Source organism: Chiloscyllium plagiosum, chromosome 7 (genome assembly GCF_004010195.1).
Source record: "Chiloscyllium plagiosum isolate BGI_BamShark_2017 chromosome 7, ASM401019v2, whole genome shotgun sequence".
NCBI lineage: Eukaryota > Metazoa > Chordata > Chondrichthyes > Orectolobiformes > Hemiscylliidae > Chiloscyllium > Chiloscyllium plagiosum.
The window spans coordinates 58,074,576-58,096,380 of NC_057716.1; the positions used below are offsets into that span (position 1 = coordinate 58,074,576).

Consider the following 21,805-nt stretch of genomic DNA (forward strand, 5'->3'; position numbering starts at 1 on the left):
AAACAAAATCAAATTGTTCTGACTATCAAGCTCAATATCCTGTTCACTTTATCTCCTTGCGCTGAGCAATGAGCCAATTACTTCAATAATCCATCCATTGAATAGCTCTTCTCTTCACTGTGTCATTAATTATAAATTTCTTTAGGTTTATGTTGCCACTGAGTATTCATCCTTAACCAGTTGTTTGACTTAAGCCATTGTTCAAATTATGTGGGACCTGCCATTGACCTCATAGCTGAGTTTCCAATTCTGTTCTGAATGTTCTGCTATTGCATTTCTGCTGTTTTGTATTATTTATAACTTAGGCACATTTGTTATTTTTTCCCTTTTAAAGTCATATAGGCACAGTGTAATATTTCTGTACTTATTTCTGATTGAAGAAACTCCCAGTTAGTGTTATATGACAATGTAGCTCCATTTAAAATCACCTTTTGTTACATTGATATATCTGAAGTGCTAAAGGATCAAAGGCCTATCAGTTACTCATTGGTATTGTGAAAAAATAAACCTGCTGTTAGTTAACGTAGTTACATCAGGAACTTTGTGTCAATGGCCTCTCAAGCTATGTGTTTATTTTGAATTCCTGATATTGAGCGTCACTGTGTATCTCGTCAGGTCAAGCAGAAATAAGCAACCAATGGATTGAAAAACAACAGTGCTGTACCTGCTGCGTATCAAAGCAGAGTGTACATAAAATGGACTTGTCACTTCGATGCTATTCATAAGGATGTAAACTAGGACAACTGAACCTAGAAACTAAAGAAGAATCTTTATCAGTTTCTAGCAGTTTTCTGTATTTTTCAGGACATTTTAAAATTCTATATTTAACTGTAAGCTTTTGTTCCTATTTGAAAATTTGTCATTAATTTAAGTATTTATAAGAATTTAGATTAGTTAAACCATTTTATTTAGAATTGACTTACCTTAACTTACTGTTGATAATAACTTTTATTCAAATTTCTGCAGATTATTTAGTACATACTGGAAGGGATCAGGATGGCACTAATTTTAACCAATAATTCTGAAGCGATTGCAAATGAACAAAAGGACTATAGAGAGTGAGTACTTTCTGGTTTCCTTCATAACTCAGCTTGAAGATACCATTTTATACTTTCCCCTTGTTTATGATGAACTAAAAGAGATTGTGATTTTCTTTCTAACGAAGTAATATCTTGTTGTGTAATATGCAATATTAGAAATGATTATTGAAACTAATGTTAATTTTTTTTTCAATTATTTCAGAAATGGTGTAGTACATGTAAAGAACCCACATTTGTCCTCAATGCCTGAAGACTTACTGAATCATTTTGATTTGGGAACAAAAACACACAATCTTTAAGCAATGTTTGGAGACGTGAAGGTAGGCAGTTATTTATAGTGGGACAGAACAGAGCAGCCAGGAGAAAGCAATAAAAATTATCCTTTACCTTAGCATTTTTTTTCTTTTGGACAAGGAAATGAACAAAAATGGTAATGCCTAAATAAATTAAATTGAGAGGGAAAAATTATGTGTATTGAGACAAATAATACATGATAATTGAGCATCTCGCCCAGTTCACAAGAATTTATAATAATGCCATTACTTCCTTTCCTACATTACCCCTGTATCCCAATCAGGCTTCCTAGCACTGAATAATTTTTGAAAAAACTTCAGAAATGGGTGTAAATGTAAAATATTGGAATTTCACTTCCTTGATGTATCATTTAGTTAAATTAATATCATTTAATATTGCTTACAACAAACTCTTGTAACTCTTGTTACAAACACTTATTCACTTTTTGTAATGCAGTTGATAATTACAGTAGATGGAAATTTATGATTCTCTCGGAGAGGGAATCAAAGTAGGTGGGTCGCTAAATTTTGTGTAGTTAAAAATCAGCTTCCCGATGGTGGGGTGAAACTATTGTATTAAGATCTGCGAGGTTCGATGGTGGTTTGAGTTTCCTGACAGCAAGTGTGTGATTGTGTCTGCATATCATGCATATTCATTCAAAGAGAATCTCACCAGATTTCCTTGGACCTGTCTAATTAAGTTATCCACAAATGAGAATTATGTACCTGCAGATTCATAAATGCAAAGAAATGGTATGCAAAGGCAAGGTAGTCTAATGTAAAACAAAACACTGCAGATGCTGGAAATCTGAAACAAAAGCAGAAATTGCTGGAGAAGATCCACAGATTTGGCAGCATCTGTGGAGAGAAAGCAAAGTCAATGTTTCAAGTCTAGTGACTGTTGTTCAGCAAAGTAGTCAGCGTTCTAGAATGAGTATAAATGGTTATTTCCTTCATTTGACCACTGTTCATTGAGGCAGGATCTTGATCAGATGGGCCAGTGGGCTGAGAAGTGGCAGATGGAGTTTAATTCAGATAAATGCGAGGTGCTGCATTTTGGGAAAGCAAATCTTAGCAGGACTTATACACTTTATGGTAAGGTCCTAGGGACTGTTGCTAAACAAAGAGACCTTGGAGTGCAGGTTCATAGCTCCTTGAAAGTGGAGTCGCAGGTAGATAGGACAGTGAAGAAGGCATTTGGTATGCTTTCCTTTATTGGTCAGAGTATTAAGTACAGGAGTTGGGAAGTCATGTTGTGGCTGTACAGGACATTGGTTAGGCCACTGTTGGAATATTGTGTGCAATTCTGGTCTCCTTCCTATCGGAAAGATGTTGTAAAACTTGAAAGGGTTCAGAAAAGAAATACAAAGATGGTGCCAGGATTGGAGGATTTGAGCTAAAGGGATAGGCTGAACAGGCTGGGGCTGTTTTCCATGGAGTGTCGGAGGCGAACGGATGACCTGATAGAGGTTTACAAAATTATGAGGGGCATGGATAGGATAAATAGACGAAGTCTTTTCCCTGAGGTGGGGGAGTCCAGAACTAGAGGGCATAGGTTTAGGGTGAGAGGGGAAAGATATAAAAGAGACCTAAGGGCAACTAGAGGGTGGTACGTGTATGGAATGAGCTACCAGAGGAAGTGGTGGACGCTGGTACAATTATAACATTTAAAAGGCATTTGGATGGGTATATGAATAGGAAGGATTTGGAGGGATATGGGCCGGGTGCTGGCAGGTGGGACTAGATTGGGTTGGGATATCTGGTTGGCATGGATGGGTTGGACCAAAGGGTCTGTTTCCATGCTGTACATCTCTATGACTCTATGAGGCGATCATTGAGATCGGGTAGTGGCAGTCAAGAGAAAATTGGGCTGTCTAAGGAAGGGAGGAAAGGAAGGTAGGGAGGCAGATGCCAGTCTAACCAGAATGGTTAGAAGCAGTGAGGAAGGCGGGAACGCAGGTCGGTGGCAATCTAAGGGGAATGGTGAAAGGAAGGGATGGAGCAGCAGAGGGAGAGAGAGAGAGAGAAGTTCAGAGTGAGAGGGAGGGTGACAGGGACTGAGAAAGAAAGAGAGGCAGGGAGAAATTTCGTGTAGGGAGTTGTGGTGGAGGATGGATCCCAGCATCACAAGTGTGGGAGTTCTGTTCATCGATTGGATGAAGGATGTTCTAGGATGGCTGATTGGAGAAGAGATAAGTGGGGCTAGAGCACTCAATGGTGGGGTCCTGTGAGCTGGACTGAGAGTACTGGGAAGCAAAGAGGCCAGTCGCATTGATGGTGAAGGAGGGGGCAGTGGAGGGATGAGATGTGATGGGTAAAAAAGTCCTAGGTCAGGATCAATTGATTTCATGGTAGGGGGTGGGGATTATAGAAAAGAAGTGAGGTAGTTAATAGGGGCTCAGCGTCAAAGCAGATATTGTGTTGGTGAGATGTAGGGCCAGCGATGAGAGAAGGAATGTGTAGGATAATGATTACAGGTTTAAGGCCAATGCGAGGTAGGTTCAAGGATAACAGAAAGGAGAGGAAAGGTTATATTTGGTGGTCAAGATTGATGGACATAGAACATAAAACACAGAACAGTACAGCACAGCATAGGCCCTTCAGCCCTCAATGTTGGGCTGACCTTTTATCTCACTCTAAGATCAGATTAACCTACATAGCTTTCATTGTACTATATTTTATGTGCCCTAGAAGGTGAAAAGTAACATGCACCACCCCTTACAAGCTTTTTTGAAGCAGTTGCTCTAAAAACGCAATTCCTTGAAAAGAGAGAAAGATTGCTTTGGGTGGAGCTAATGATCTGCGCATTTGGCCAACTAAGGTGATTCCCTGATATTTAGTTAAATTGTGAGAACAAGAAGTAAGTATATCTTGTTACCTGAGATGACCTTGACAGCCGTAATTTTTTGGCCCAAACCTAAAGAGCTTCAGCCTGCTGTGCTTCTCCTGCAGTGTCTTTAGCCTCATTTTGGAGGTGATGGGACTCTAACAGAGGAAGATCACCCTTGGAGTGTCTCTGAGATGAGGCCTCAAAGATGGCTTGCTAGCCCTTCCTCCCTTCAGTGCATGATGGCACATACTTTGGGAGAAGGGACACCTGGAACAAGGTCAATGTGTTTTCTATCACTTTTGCCTAGCTACTGCCACATTGGCTACAATGATGGAGTACAAGTTTGAGCACATGTCCAGCTCCCATGGCCTGTTTATCTGTATCTGGTTGTCTAAACTAGTTGCCATCTTTTCCACAAGAGCAGCCAAGCATTCACATTCTGGAGCCAAAATAGAAAACAACTTTGGACAGATTAACTCTCCTTTTGTAGAAGGCAAAAGTGAGGACTGCAGGTGCTGGAAACCAGAGTTTAGATGGAAGTGATGCTGGAAAAGCACAGCAGGTTAGGCAGCATCTGAGGAGCAGGAAAATCGACATTTCTGGCAAAAGCCCATCATCAGGGTTTCCTGAGCCCGAAACATCGATTTTCCTGCTCCTCGGATGCTGCCTGACAAGCTGTGCTTTTCCAGCACCACTCTGATCTAAACTCCTTCTGTAAAAGTCTACACATAACCTCTAGTATTCCTGCCAAGCCTCCATATCTCCATGAAATCTCTTATGGTCAATTTCAAACACTCTGCATCACTGTGAGGGTCTCTGTAGAGTCCTGGCCTCTAACAGTCATTCAAATGTCAGAGACATCAGCACTCACATCCTCCATTGCTATCACCATGTGTCAGTGATGTATTCAACAGACTGACTCTGAGCCTAATCTGGAATGTATACCCAGTGAGCTGAATGTCTCTGAGCTGGTGAAGGCTGTGATGGTTTTTCCTCTAGGTCTTCTGAACCATCATCCTTAGAGGTAGTACTTAAAGTGAAGGTGGAGTTGGAGCTGGAGGAAAACTGTTTCTTCTTCTTGCTTTTAGACTTGATGCAAGGACCTGGGGTAGAGAGCACAAAGAATTATCTGATGACTATCCATAATCTCTTTTCCTATCAAGTATTTCATGAATTACCACTGTATACTCAGTTGTCAACACCCAGACCTCACGTATCAGTGAAATCTCTGTTTTGATCCTCTGGGCCTGCCATCATAAGATCACAAGTGGGAATATTTCAGGAAATAACTTGCATCCTGACTCCTCAAAACCTATCCACAAGGCACAAGTCAAGCATGTGATGGAAAACTCCCCACTTACCTGGATAGGTGCATCTCTAAAAATACTCAAGAAGTTTGACACCACTCAAAATAAAACATCCACAAACATCCACTCCTTCCACCAACAACACTCAGTAGCAGCAGTGTGCACCAAATACAAGATACAATACAGAAATTCACCAAAGCTCCTTAGATAGCATCTTCCAACCTATAATCACGACCATCTATAAGGGCAGCAGGTACATAGGAACACCACCATCTGTAAGTTCCCCTCCAAATCACACATCACCCTGACATGAAAATATATCATCATTTCTCGACGGTCACTGGGTCCAAATCCTATAACTCCCTCCTAAATGGCATCACAGGTGTACCTACACCAAATGGACTTCAGCAATTTATGCAGGTTGGTCACCATCATCTTCTCAAGGGCAACTAGGGATGGGCAATAAATGCAACCCAGCTAACAATGCCCATTTTTAATGAATGAATGAAAGGGAATGAAGGGATCACATAGTTTGGGAGCATTTCTACAGGAAAAAACAGGTTGAGAGATCAGTCCAGGAATTGAAGAGTGGATTTTAATCAAAAAAAATTCACATGAAATATAGTGAAGAGCTAAACATAACTTAATGTAGGATTTTCCTGAATCTGCAGTTTTCATTCTTGGTGGCTGATAATGGAAAGTCTTAGGGGTTTATAATGGGAATGGTAATGGATGCATGAAAGCTATGGAAACTGATAGACCCTACCTAAAGAGGAAATACATGGAAGTACAATATAGTCTTAAGATGAACTGTTTGGGAAATTACAAATAGAGTTAAAACATTATATTGACTTAATGTAGAATCTGAAATTTGGTCCTGTATTTTTCAGTTTGTTTGTGTCGGAGGCAGTGCAAACCGGATGAAAGCTTTTGCACAGTTCATGCATACGGAACTTGGACTAAATGAAAGTGACAGTGACCTCCTGGATATTTGTGCAGGGACTGACAGATACAATATGTACAAAACTGGCCCTGTATTGTCCATAAGTGTAAGTATTCAGAGTTTTATGAAGTGATTTGGTGGGTGAATTTCTTTATCATTTGGGCATGTCTGCCCTGCAGAAACAGTTTTAGTAATTTCTTCTTTATGAGGAAATTCAGGTGGAATTCTTTTCTACCTAACCTCCTCATTTAAATATTTTCCTCAAGTTTGCACATGAGCCTGAGATTCCAACAATCTGTTCTCCAAGTTACTTAGTGTTGGTCTGATTTGAATTTGTCAAAGTAAAAGCTGGAAATGCAGCAGATGAATGTTTTCTGGAGCTGAACCCAGGATAAAGTAGATGCGGTCCAGTCAGATGCAATAGTTCTCATAGTTATATGTTTAAAACAGGCTTCTGGAACTTTCTGTAGATAGGAAATTATTGTGTAAACTTTATTTTAAAATATTCTGCCTAGAGACGGTATTGCTTGCTTCTGATTGTTCTTCACAGGACGAGGTTATTTGTAGATTTTCAGACATTCCATCATGCTACTTTTATTTAGCACCTCGCAGGAGCACATGCAATAAGATCCTTTTCTTTTGTTTTTTTATCAAGTTGGCGATATCATGCAGTTGCAACTCTTAATAATGTAGTCCTCATCACCACCATCATCTTCCTTCCACTGTTGCCCTTTGCTATATTAGCTTTGCAGGAAAGGAGAGTAATAATTAAGATTGGTGGAGAATCATTAGTTCAGGGTTTAGGAGATAGGAAATGATATGGAAGGCTGTAGCTGCAGGAAGACAAGGTGGTTAAAGATAGGTTTAAGGGACAAGGTAACAAGCATTGGAATCGCTTTTTAATACATTTGCATGTCATGCATGCTCACTAAAAAGTATTGTGTCCCTTTTCAATTAAGTAATCAGGGAATGAGAAACATTTGACTTTAGATTCACAGTTGATAAAATGTGGTGTGCAACAGGTAAGGTAGTCTTACTGGTGGATTTGGAGTGAGTAAAAGTTGCTTTTGCTTTTCTGGGGAATTTTGTTCAGCTATTGAACAAAGGAGAATTGAAATCGAGTGACAGAAGGTGAACTTGGCATGGCTGACCGAGGGAGGAAGGGACGGAAATGGCAGCCCAGCAGAATATTATGTGAGGAGAGGCAAAAGCTGGATTACACAGAGACGATCAGTGTTGAAAGTAGGTCAGATTGATTGTAAGAAATCAGCTGTTGTACAAGGAATATTAATGGTGAAGTCCTGAAAGTTGAAGGTAATGGGGAATGTCAAGGATGATGGGTAGCAGGTCAAGGGTAGTGAGAAGGCACTCCCATTGCACTTGAGGGAAATTCAAGGGTTAATGGTAGCTGATCAAAGTAACAGGGGAATTGGTAGAATTGGTGACTGAAAGCAGTGCAGGGGTGTAGGAGTGAGGTTGGAGGGGAAATCAAAGATTATTGCTGCAGTATACAGGGTGATGGTTTCTAGTTCTAGTTCCACTGCGTGTTCATAGTCATGGGCTATGTGGACAAGCAGAGAATCTGCAGTGAATCATGAGGGATGAAGTTGACCACGGATGGTGACTGTGGTATGGCTGATGCTAAGTATGAGCATCCCACTTGTCATAGGGGTCAGAACTGGACACAAGACCTTCTGCTGCTATCTCAGGAAATCAGTACTGTATGCCATTCCTAATAGACTGGAAGAGACATTTTAAGGAGGATCATTGAACTATGGGGCCATGCTTTGCCTGCATTTAGGCATTGCCACTTCTGTATGGGTGCTAACAGATCCAGGGATCACCAGGTGGAGAAGGTATGACAGTTCTCAAAACCTCCCCTTAGAGAGTGTTATCATCCTGGACCAGAACACAAATTTGTTATAATCTGGCTAGGCACCAGTAATTTTTATTTTTCAAGTCAACAATGTGGGACGTCTTTGGGACTGAATGAGCAGACAAAGCCACAAGATTCCATGGTTTTAAATAAACAACAATAAAATTTACTAGATAATGCTAAAATAATAATAAAATGTACAATACAATCCCAGCAGTTTTCCTGAGCCCTGACTCCAACTCTTAGCTGCCTACGAACTCTCCTAAAACTTCTTCCTTAGTTCTAACAACACATAGCCAATTCACTGAGGCCGCACTTCCACTGACTCTGCATAGTGCCTTTTCAACAGTACAGCCAAAAAGCAGCACTGCCTAACATGGAGGTGATATCTTTCTCTGACACTCTCACAAAATGACTTTCCCCAAATATGTAATTTCAGTCAACCTTGAACTGTCTTGAGTGACATATTGAAAACGTTGCAATAAACTCCACCCACTATTTCCAGAGAGAATTGAATATAGCCACCTAACAACACTTGGAACTGTCTACTCCAGGAATGCTACCATTCGTAGATGGCTGGCTTGCAAATATGCTTTCAAATAGAAGGATTAATCAGACGAGCACAAATAATGCTTGCAGCTTACAGGGAATGACTGATTGTTTGGTGCCCTGTAAATGTGGTGCTTAGACCCTAGACCACATGAGATAATCATGGGCTTCCAGTCTGCTGCATCACGTGATTCATGCACAAGTACCCAATTGTATGCTGACATGTGATTGCACATGGACAGATATCCTGCAACAAGAGCCAATCTATTGGGCCCATCAGTGACACCCTCGCCACTTCCTGATGTTTCCGTCCCATGAGACTGATAAAGAAGAAGAAAGTATTTTAGGGCACCACATGTAAGTAATCGCAATGAGAGGGGCTGACAATGTAAGATGCTGAGTTAAAGCTAACCTTCATCTGAATGCTGGGAACACATGAAACTTGTGGAAGTCAACAATTTCCAAAGCACTTTTCAAAATACAAAATCTAAAAAGGTCAGTCAACTGTGGCTAATCAAGTAGTTAAGTATTGTAAAAGATTAAAAGAAAGGGTTTATACAGTTGCCAGAAACAATAGTAAATCCGAGGATTGGGAGTAGTTTAAAATTCAGCAAAGGAGCACCAGGGAACTTCTAAAGAAAGGGAGGAAATGAAGAAAATACAAGCTTCTTTAGGTACATTAAAAGGAAATATTTGGCGAAGTCATTTAAGTCAGGGGAGTTCATAGTGGAGAGTAAAGAAATGACTGAAAGGAAAGATGATTACTTTGTGTCTGTCTTCACTGAGAAAGATTCGAAAATCTCCCAACTTTAGAGATCTAAGATATTGGAAAGAATAAGGAATTAAAGGAAATTATGACTATTAAGAAGATTATGTTGGAGAAAGAAAATGAAGGCTAATGAGCCTTCAGGACCTGATATTCTACAGGTGGAATCTTAAAAGGACTTGAATGCCATGGACTAAGGCAAGATATGTGGCAGAATTTAGCAACAAGTGGAGACAAGTTCACCTCAAAGTCAGGAGGAACTTATACATTCTTTTATGTTTTTCATAAGCAGTACAATGATTTTCTTGCTAGGCAGCGGCAAGAAGTCATATGACAGGGATTGGCGTTTGTTAAGCGTCTTGTTAACAGACCAATTCACCTCATGTTGGAATAGGTCTGAGTGACTGAGGAAGATGTTACAGCCTACAGTGAGAGAGATAGAACATAAGCCTTGATAAGAGGTGAGTACGGTAGCCGAGACAGATTGAGTGTGAGATATCGGAGAAGATAGTGGCACTTACACTATGGAATATAACAGGGCATTAACCTTCTCCCTACATTGCTGGGTATTCTCCCAGATAGCTGAGACTTCTTCAAGTCAATTGGCAATCATGGATGAGGCTGGCATGGTCTGGTGTTGTGGCCTCCACTGCTGGTACTGGTGGAAGACAGAATTCCACGACCATACCACACTGTCCAGCAAGACCTCTAGTGCCCTGACCAGAAAGTGGGTGTCAATTTCCCCCATCTGCTATGTCCTGGGCAAATGTCAGTAACTGTGCAGGACAGCTCTGGACTGACAGGGCTTGTCTGGGTACACAACAGCCTTTTCAAGAAGACATGAGCACAAAGGACACTGGTGAGCAGCACCTTGTTCTGGGAATGGTGCATGGTAAGACAGGATAGAAATTGGTGAGAGTTGTCAGAGGAATGTATTAGGGAAGTAATGAGGTATATATAATAAAACACAAGAAAACTTGGTCTGCTGCTCAGTAAGAAATTCAACACAACTCAGTCTTGTGTGAAAAAACAAGGTCCAGTCTTACGTCCCTGAGTGTTGAGAGAGGTAGATATGAAGACAGTGGATGCATTGGTCATCATCTTCCAAAATCATATAGATTTTGGAATAGTCCATGCCAATCAAAAGGTGGCAAATTTGGGGAACAGTAGACCTATTGGTGTTACATCAGTTGTAGTGATAAATGCTAGAATCTATTATAAAAATTGTGTTTAATGCACGTTTGAGCAGTAATTATCTGATTGGGCATAGTCAGCATAGACTTGTGAATGGAAAATTGTATTTGATGAACCTAATGGAGACTTTTGACGATTACATGAACAAATTGATAAAGCCAAGACAATGGATGTAGTGTGCTTGGATTTTCAAAAGGCTTTGGATAAAGTCCCCCACATGAGGTTAGTTTGCAAAATTAAAGCACATGGACTAGGAAGTAAGAAACTGCTACAGATTATGAATTAGTTAAGAGGTAGAAAACAGAACAGGAATAAATGGGTCATTCTTGCATTGGTAATTTGTTTCTGGTGGGGTCCTGCAAGGATACGTTCTTGGGCTCTAGTTGTTCACAATATAAATGAATCATTTAGAAATGGCTAAATGTAAAATACTAAGTTTGTCGATAATACAGGGCTAAGTGGAAATGTATGCTGTTAAGAAGATGCAAAGTGGTTTCAAGAGGATTTGGATAGACTTAGTTTTTGGCAAGAAAATAGCAAATGGAACATAGTATGGAAAATGTGAAGGAACAAATGTATAAAGTATTTCTCAAATGGCAAGTGATAAGTATGGTAAATAAAAAGTATGTCGATATGGTCTCAGCAAAGCCCTGTGCAAGACCGTAAAACATGGAGTACTCACAGTGAGTCAGTTATTTTTTAAAGAAGTGCAAGTGTTGTACCACACAGTACACCACACTGTGAGTCTATCAAGTATGTATCCTCAAGGCACTCCTTTGAAGTGTTGAAACTGAGACAACTCCGAAACCTTGAGTCATGCTCATTCCATCAGCATACAGTCACTGCTAAGAAAACAACATTTCTGCTTGATCAGTCACACTCATTGGATGGTTGATAACTATATACCCAAAGTCCTCCTGCATGGTGAACTGACCACTGACTCATGACCCTTTGGGTATCTGAATCTATACTTAAAAGGACAATTGCAAGAGGATATGAAGATCTGATATTGACACTGATAACTGAGAGACAGTGTTGACAACCATGATCTTTGCAGGCTGACAGCGAGGACACTGGAAGAGGTGAGCAGGGATGGAAAGTTCAGCTGCTGAGAAGAGTCCCAGAGAAAACAGAAAACACCAAATCCTGCACTTTCTCAGTCTAGTGCCTTCATCCTCAGCTGATAAAAGAGACTGCCATGCTGGAGTGGGTCTTCTGAGCCACATAAGGCAATGGTTTACACAGAGTTGACCACCATCACATAAATCAATATATTACAAGATAGAAGGTGGCCACCTTCTACCAGGAACACTGATTTCTCAGTGGGAGGATATGCTGAGATTGAAGAATAGTGGAGTGGGTGCCTGGAATTTGGCAACAGTGGATAGATGTCTCAAAATCTCACAATACCTTTTGAGAGTCCTACAATCTGATTTGATACTTGCAGGGAGATTCCAGTGCATTGGTATTGAGAAATTAAAATGTGAAACTGGTGCTGCTTGGAGCAGCCCCAGAATCTAGGAAAGTGGTTTATGTTGATGGGACATCTTAGCATTGGTAGAAGATTGTTTGTTATAGAAAATTAAAACATAAATGTGGGACAGATATTTCAGAATATTTTATTATGATGTTTATAAAATTATTATATTCTGTAATCCTATGGTATACAAGTTGCACACCTTCCTGTAAAGGTTAACATTTAGATTATTTCAATTTTTAAGAACTTGAACATTTGTGTTTAGATGTCTTCAGTGTGACAATTTAATGGTGCCTTGTTTCTAAGTATATATAAACAGGCTAGACCAAGATGGATGCAAATAAATTTTAATCACTCAACAGCCATATGGGTAACTTTTATATTTATAATTTTGTTTGAAAGCACAATTTAAACATTAAAAATTTTGGCTTTTTGTCATAAGCAAAATGTTCTTCAAAAAATATTCAGAGTGGATCGATCCTTGCCACACCATACTATTACTAAAACAATTACTTACATGGGGAAATAACATTACAAAAGGTTCATTTTGACAGTTTCAAAGATAAATACTGGCATTATAATATTTCCATAAATCATGAAAATAAGGTTATTTACAGCAAGTACACATATTACCCTAGATTTTTAATGAAATATATTACAATTCTCCCTTTCGTTATAAACAAATTGTGTCTTATATATTAGTCTTGTCATATATCAGAGATAATTTGTTCTCCTATATTGTGGATGTAATTTTGTCAAGGGTTTGATGGAAACTACATTGGCGTGCCAAAACTCGCTTTCTGCCAAACATCTGCTGATATTGCAGGGGCGAGGCAGGAAATGCCCAACAGAAACTCACCCACCATTTTTCAATTTGTATCTCCTGACTTTGATGCTTCAGATATTTTCCAAAACAATGCTTGCATCAACAAAGTTAAGGATATGAATAAGAGAGAGTTATGAAACAGTATTTGTTCTACCCGTCCTTGTTTTCTGATACCAAGAACAAAATGAACAAACTGTTGATTCAAATCTATTTAAATGTTTGCAGCATGGAATGGGTGTGCCATCAATCATGCTTCATGAACTTATTAAATTACTTCACCACGCCAAGTGCCGTGATGTTACTATCACACGTATGGGAACATCAGGTGGTATAGGTATGTCAAAAAATGTGTTAATCTAGTTCTCACTCCTTTCCCACTCTTACCTTAAATTAACAGCAGGAAGCTTAAATAAATTAAAGTTTACGGAGCAAAGAGGGTGGAGAACAACCAACATAGCATTGGAATAGGGTATTTTGGAAGTCAGCATGGACAGAGGTTTTGGAAACAGTAAACTAAATGTAGAGGTGGGTGTTATTAAGGAAGCGGAAGCAATATTTTCTGATATCTGGGATGATTTCTATATGATTTCAAAAGTAGGGATTACAGTCTGAGAAGGTAAGAGATCACCACCAACACTCAGATAAGTAATATGGAGGGAACGTCACCAAGATTCTGTGAAAGGGACATGTGAGCAGGCAGAGTGGATGGAGAAAAGTGTTGCAGAAGCCAAGACTGTCTTTATTATCATTTTTCTCATGTATTCCAGCGCCAAGGTCCCCAGTAGAGTAAATGAAACATGCATTGAACCAAAATCTATCCAAAGACAAGTGAGGCAATGTTATCAGCTGCACACATTCTCTATGATATCATCCCTATTGACATATGGGATGGCCTTTAATGGTCTGAAAACATTTCTGAAAATATTACCTTGTTCTTTTCACATTGTATTCAAACAATTAAACTTCCTGATCATCTTGAGCAATGTATTAACTGATAGCATTTAATAATTGGTGCCTCCAAGTGTGGTTCATGATCTTAAAAGTCTCAACAGAGATGTCAAAGGTACTGATTTCAAATTTAAAGAATCTTCTGTCTCATTGTTCATTAAATCTTGTATCAGATAGATACTAGATATAATATATACATAATTCCTAAAACTTTGCTAAAAAGGGATGAAGGACAATTTGCTCTTTCTTGTTTTTCTGCAATGACAGCAAAATCTCAATGCAAATTAAGATTGTGTCATAAAAGACATGTTAAAACAGCTTTTAAGAATGCCAGTGAACGTCACTTAACCTGCTGCCCTAACTTGAGCTAACTGGTATCATACATTTCAGTGGTTACAAATTGAGGTTTCCTCTGATTGTCTACTAAACCGGACTCAAACCTCCATGACATGACTCAAATGTGTCTGTATCTAGACTGTAATCCCTTCAAAGCCAATATATATTGTTTGAGGTCCTGTGCCCAGAACTGAACAGAATGCTCAAAAAATGGAGTCTGACCGGGTTTTCTGCAATCAAACTATCTCAACTTTGTGTTTATAGAGTCATAGAGCTGTACAGCATGAAAACAGACACTTCAATCCAACTCATCCATGCCGACCAGATGACCTAAATTAATCTAGTCCCATTTGGCAGCAAATGGCCCTCATCCCGCTAATGCCTTCCTATTCATTAAACTATCGTAACTTCATAAAAGCAGAACTGATTGGGAAAAAAATATCAGCAGGTTAAGCAGCATCTGAGAGTCTGATCCAACATTTTGCTTTTATTTCAGATTTCTAGCATCTGCAGTGTTCTGCTTTCTGATTCTTGTAAATTTCTGCCCTATATATTAAATATGCTGGATAATGACATTTCTGTTATCCATATTCTCTACATCCTTTTTGATGATCAATTATAGAACATAGAACATAGAAAGGTACAGCACAGAACAGGCCCTTTGGCCCACGATGTTGTGCCGAGATTTATCTGCCATATTTCCCTGCATTACAATGCTGGATACACTTCAAAAGTACATCATTCACTGTGAGTACATTGGAATGGTCTGACTTCATGAAAGACACGCTCCAAATGTAATTCTCTCATTTCTTCTTATACAATTGTGAAGAAGCTCAGTTACTGAATGTGGGATCAAGGAGTACTAGGAATGTAACAGAGATATTTTCAATCTCTAAATGGAGTTCCTAGAGCTGTGCATTATTTTTATTCTTTCATGGGTTTTGGGCAGTGCTGGCCAGGCCAGAATTTATTGACCATCTTAATCAGTATTAAGAAGTTGGTGGTGAGCTGCTTTCTTGAACTGATGCAGTCCCACAGATGTAGGTTTGCCCACATGCTGTAAGTGATGGAGTTTCAGGATTATGAAGCAGCCAAAGTAAAGGAACAGTGATATAATTCCAAATCAGGATGGTGTGTAGCTTGGAGAGAAGCTGACAGTGGTGGTGTTCCCATGCATCTGAAGACCTTCTAGATGGTAGACATCATAGATTTGGAAGGCAGTCGAAAGAACCTGTGTGAGCTGCTACAGTGCACCACAGATTGTACACATTGTTGCCACTGCATATCAGTGGTAGAGGGAGTGAATTGTTTAGGGTAGTGGATGTATCCAATCAAGCTACCCAATTTGATTGGGGTGTTGAGCTTTTTTTGGGTTTTGCTGGCTCTGCATTCATCCAGGCAAATGGAGCGTATTCCATCATATTCCTGACCGTGCCTTTTAGATGTACACAGGCTTTGGAACATCAGGAAGTGAGTTATTCCCTGCACTATTCCAAGCCACTGACTTGCTCTAAACTTCCAGAATGTTAATAGTGGGGATTTAATGATGCGAATCACCATTTTGCTGCAGCATCTCGATGCAAAACCCAGTCAAATATGGCCTTGATGCCAAGGCCAGTCATTCTCATCTCATCTCATGAGTTCAGCTCTTTTATCCACTTTTGGACCAAGGGTGGAATGTGACCAGGAGCTGAGCAGCCCTGGCCTAAGTCCAACTGAATTTCAGCAAGTAAGTCTTTTCTGAATAGGTGCCATTTGATAAAATGAATCCTAAAATCTTACAATAATGTTAACTTGATTGTAACTCCCAAATATAATTATAGAAGTGAGTTACACTGACCCAGCTTAACAGCCTTGATTAGTTACAACATTCATTCTGGGTAGGTATGATTTCATAAGTTCTATGGAATTTATTAATTTATCATAGAAGCCATAAAGGAAATTATACTTATTGATGTAGTAGTTTTCAGTTGATACACTTGGGACACCGGTTTGTGACATCAGTTGACTGGGCATACGCCTTTTATTCTCTTCTGATGACTAAAGTTGTACTTCTACCTTTAATCTTCTTTACCTGTATTCTGAACCACTAAGAATCACCACGGATTAATCTTTGCTAGCTAATACACCTTGTGCATGAACCAAAAATCCTGACCTCAAACTGGGTTCCAATGCATGGACAGAACATGATCAGTCACAGATTACCTGAACTGTGTATGTCCCATCCCTTTTTGACTTCACCACTGATGCTCAGTAGCAGCAGAGTGTACTATCTACAAGATGCACTACAGAAATTCACCAAAGATCCTCAGCAGCAAACACTTCCAAACCCACAAACACTTCCACCTAGAAGGACAAGAGCAGCAGATATATGGGAACACCATCACCTTCAAGTTCCTCTCCAAGCCACTCACCATCCTGACTTGTAAATATATTGCTGTTCCTTCGCTGTTGCTGGGTCAAAATCCTGGAATTCTCTCCCTAATGGTAGAGTGCAGCAGACTGAAGCAGTTCAAGACGGCAACTCACCACCATCTTCTCAAGGGCAAACAGGAATGGGCAATAAAAATGCTGGCCTACCAGGGATGCCCACCATCCCACAAGTGAATGAAAAGAATTTTAAAAATTCACAACCCCTGAGAAAAAAAAACTCATCTGTCTTAAATATGCGCCTCCTAATTCTATGAGCTTCGTCTGGAAAATTTAATCTGAGAAAGTGATAATATATGACATGATGCAACACAGTAATCCTCTCTTACATTGTCATTTAAACTGTATTAAATGTCAGCATTTTATTATCAAACTGTGCTTGTTCTTCAGGGTTGGATCCTGGAACTGTGGTCATTACAGGTACAGCTGTAGATTCATTCTTTCAGCCTAAGTTTGAACAAGTGGTTCTGGGAAAAATAATTACGCGAAGCACTGAATTGGACAAGGATCTAGCACAAGAATTATTGAACTGTGGCAGGGAGATTGATGATTATCCTGTTATCATTGGAAACACTATGTGCACCTATGATTTCTATGAAGGTAATTTAAAAAAAAACACACAGGATAAACTTATCAATCCTATATGAAACAAGCAAAAACCTTGATACAAAAAAATGATATTACATTTTAACCCTCTATAAGCAATGTAGTCTATTATTTCTGGGGCTAACAGAGAGGTAATCCATAAAAACCAAAAGAACTGCAGATGCTGTAAATCAGAAACAAAAACAGAAGTTGACGGAAAAGCTCAGCAGGTCTGACAGCGGCTGTAAAGAGAAATCAAAGTTAACATTTCGGGTCCAGTGACCCTTCCTCAGAACTCGGGAATATATAACCTAAGTCTTCATCCCATAGACAATAGAATTAGTTCACTTGAATTTTAAAATAATTCTTTACTGATTCAATTTTCACAAATTAATTGCAAACACTTGACAAAATCGTACCTTTTCTTGGTTGTAGGACAAGGACATTTGGATGGTGCTTTATGCTCATTTTCAAATGATGAAAAATTGGAGTATTTGAGAAAGGCATATAAAGCTGGTGTCAGAAACATTGAAATGGAGTCCACTGTCTTTGCTGCTATGTGCCACAGCTGTGATCTAAAAGGTAAGCATTGCTTCCAAAGTTATAACCAGAGGATAATAGACACACGTTTAACCATAATTTATGGAAATGTAAGAATCTGTTCCTGGTTACTTAAGTTCCTAAGCCTAATAGGTTTTTAATAATTTCTATTATTTAGTTCTTCTTCTCCATTGCATAATGATCTTTCAGTTATCTATCCACAAAATGTGAGTAAGCAAAAGCATTAAATTGACTAATTTTAAGGACAAAGTGTGATTTTGTTTTCTTCTACAATTTCTCAAATTTATTACACAACTTGTCCATGTCAATTATTACTGTGTTTATCAATCTATTGTCAAAATAAATTTGGTTCCATATACCAGCAAATAAAAATGAAATGTATCCTTTGATAAGAGGTAGAAAGAAACCTTAACAAAAAGAAAAACTGCTGGAAAAATCAGCAGATCTGGCAGCATTTGTGGAGAGAAAGCAGAGATGATGTTTTGGATCCAGTGACCTCAGTTATACGACTGCTTAAAAAATTTATGTTAGATCTGTTGACAAACTAATACCACAAAAACGTTTATTTTCAGATTGTAGCTGAAAAATATTACTGCTATCCTTCTAAGCATAGATATTAAGAGGCAGATCACAGATTGTGCCACAGGACAGCTTGGATGTGACAGGTGCAGGGAACTAGAGGACTCTAAGTGTTGGCTGTGCATTTGCTTCCTACCAAGCTTCAGTTTTATGGCTTGTAGCATTTCCACCTATAGCAGAAAAAAGTGAGGACTGCAGATGCTGGAGATCAGAGTCTAGAATGTGGTGCTGGAAAAGCACAGCAGATCAGGCAGCATCTGGGGAGTAGGAGAATTGACGTTTTGGGCATAAGCTCTTCATCAGGAAGCTTATGCCCAAAGGCTTATGCCTGAAACATCAATTCTCCTGCTCCTCGGATGCTGTCTAGCCTGCTGTGCTTTTCCAGCACCACATTTTCCACCTACACCAACCTGTTCCCAGATTACTGATGAAGGGCTTATGCCCGAAACATTGATTCTCCTGTTCCTTTGATGCTGCCTGACCTGCTGCGCTTTTCCAGCAACACATTTTTAAGCTCTGATCTCCAGCATCTGCAGTCCTCACTTTCTCTTGTTCCCATATTACGACATGTGGGAAGGTGTCAGGCAGCCCACCGTCACTTAGACCCTTAACTCGCCAATTAGTGATCACTTAAAATCATAGAATCACAAAATCCTAACAGTGCAGAAAAGGGCCATTTGGCCCATCAAGTCTGCACTGATCCTCTGAAGAGGATCTGACTCAGACCCCACCCCACATTTACAAGGGCAATCCATCTGGCCTGCACATCTTTGAACTGTGGGAGAAAACCAGAGCACCCAGCAGAAACCCACACTGACATGGAGAGAATGTGCAAACTCCATACAGACAGTCACCAAAGGCTAGAATCAAACCTGAGTCCTTGGCACTGTGAGGAAGCACTGCTAATCACTGTGCCATGACGTCACCCAGTTAAGGGCCTCAGTTTGCTGGACTATTATTTGAGTGACAAGATAAGGTGGAGTAAGGTGAATAGCCCAGCAATTTTCACTGTACAATTTACCATCAGGTATCCCAGTCACTATTAGCATCCCCTCCAAGAGCAGACTCCCTCCTTTAACCCTCCTTAGCTGGCCTCTCTAACCTGGCCCCCCAGCCACCTTTCCCCTTTCCCTGGGCAACTCCGTGCCAGGACCTCCCAGCCAGGCATATCAAAAACACTGCACTTACTGGATTTTGAGTTACATTGCTTTTCTTTCTTGGGAACTGGCTATAGTCCCAGCAATGGCCACTGTTTGAATCTGGTGCTGTGAGAACTACAGAGCAGCTGACTGGCAGCTCTCCAAGACAGGACTTCCTCCCAGATAGGACAGAAATTCCACAGTGAATCAATTAAAGCTGCTCTCAACATAATGCTACTGTCGGATGGCCAGTTTATAAACTGGTAGGGACAAACCAATTTTTCAGTTACGGGTAGCAGGAATACGTCACTCTATGAAATTTACAACTATGCTTCAGGCAGCTTGAACTTACTTCATTCTCCAGCCCAAGGTACCAGGTTTCATGCAAAATAACAAAATTTGTAAAATTGGGTGCACCTTTTTGTATTTTTTGTACATCCTTTTGAAATAGGAGTAAGAGAAGTCCCACAGACGAAGGGCCTCTTAAAATGAGGTCTTTCCATGCAGTTTTATTTGCAATATTAAAGTTTCTCCAGAAAATGATTTTTGACAGTTTTCCTATATAGTTCCAATATTTTTGTTGCATAATTGAAATTATGCTAAAAAGTGCTTATACTGACAAGAGGAGTAGAGCTCTCTGTATATTGTATGGTCAGCTAATGTCATATCTGTGCAACATTGCCTGCAAACATCTAACTTGACATAGACTGCCTAGCACAGCAGTAAATTAAAAGAACTGAAAGTTTGGCAAAACACACTTAACTCAGAGTACTAAAACAACTCATAAATGGCAGTGACCAGGCAGAGAGAAGGCTGCTCCCTATGGATATTTTATTTGAAATTTCCCACAACACTCCTCAGGTTACTCTACCTTTCTTGGCTGAGGCTAATAACTATCAATTTTCCAATGAAAGCCATTAAGATCAAGCACAGCCTTTGTATTCCTGAGTCATGCCCAGACAATGACAAAGCCTGTTGTCAGCTGCACTCAGTCCTATACCAATTGTCCTGTTCTTCCCAATCAAAGAATCCACTCTCAGCTGCTTCAAATCTGTAACCCTACCCTCAACACGACCTACTCGAGAATCACTGATGATAACACATCAGGTAAGAGTTAGACACATAGAATCATACAGCTTAAGAACAGATCCTTCTGCCCAACATGCCTGTGCTGAATAACAAACTTTAAACAACACTAATCTGATATACCTGCACTTGGTTCAGAGGCTACCATGGTGGTAAAAACAATGACTGCAGATGCTGGAAACCAGATTCTGGATTAGTGGTGCTGGAAGAGCACAGCAATTCAGGCAGCATCCGAGGACAGGCAAAATCGACGTTTCGGGCAAAAGCCCTTCATCAGGAATAAAGGCAGAGAGCCTGAAGCATGGAGAGATAAGCTAGAGGAGGGTGGGGGTGGGGAGAGAGTTGACCCATCCCCTGGGTAATTTGCTTTTCCATCAGATCCTCGCGAAATGCTTCATTTTTCACTTTAACCTTAATTCAATTGGTCTAAGACATGCCTACATCGCGGAAGTATTTATCACAATCGGCCCAGTCTATATCACTCACCATTATGTCTGCATCAATTGCCCCCTTAGCCTCTTCTGCTCCACAGACCCCAAACAAAAGTTAACTTTTTGCTGAGACCTCTCACTTCAGGGAACATCCCGTGAAACCTCTCTGCAATCTCTGCAGTGCAATTGTTCCCTGCCGATTTTGTAGCGATTGGACCCGCGCAGACTGTGGACTAACCATATCTTTCTTTAGAGTCTGCAACAATACTTCCTTCCTCCTATATTCCACCCTGTGGCTGATGATTATGCTTCCTTACGAACTTGCAGATGCAAGGACTACTGGGTTTTCAGTTCAGTACAACAGTGAACCTTTCATCGTTTTAAGTAAAGGTCCTGCTGAGAGCCCTGTCATTGACGGTGCCAGGAATCTTCACTGCCAAAACAAAACTTTCCTGAGCATAACGCACCGCCTTTCCCCCGGTACCTCCCGCTATATGCCTCATCATTAGAGCAGATGCGATCGGGAGGTAAGCTAAGAGAATGGAAGAGAGTCCATTCAGGTAGGATACTGTGACGATGCATAATAAATGTAACAGTGGAAATTGAAAG

At 40.0% G+C, this 21,805-nt stretch overlaps 1 protein-coding gene across 1 annotated transcript in view; it reads left to right on the forward strand.

The window, feature by feature from the left end:
- The first annotated feature begins 615 nt into the window (after positions 1-615).
- Positions 616-21,805, forward strand: part of LOC122551619 (uridine phosphorylase 2-like) — a 45,116-nt gene continuing 23,926 nt past the window's right edge. Inside the window, exons 1-7 of the mRNA XM_043693813.1 lie at positions 616-830; positions 967-1,058; positions 1,243-1,360; positions 6,361-6,519; positions 13,327-13,435; positions 17,206-17,415; positions 17,836-17,982. Of these exons, the coding sequence (XP_043549748.1) occupies positions 1,343-1,360; positions 6,361-6,519; positions 13,327-13,435; positions 17,206-17,415; positions 17,836-17,982 (643 nt within the window). The 5' untranslated portion in view covers positions 616-830; positions 967-1,058; positions 1,243-1,342. The remainder of the gene's footprint in view (positions 831-966; positions 1,059-1,242; positions 1,361-6,360; positions 6,520-13,326; positions 13,436-17,205; positions 17,416-17,835; positions 17,983-21,805) is intronic.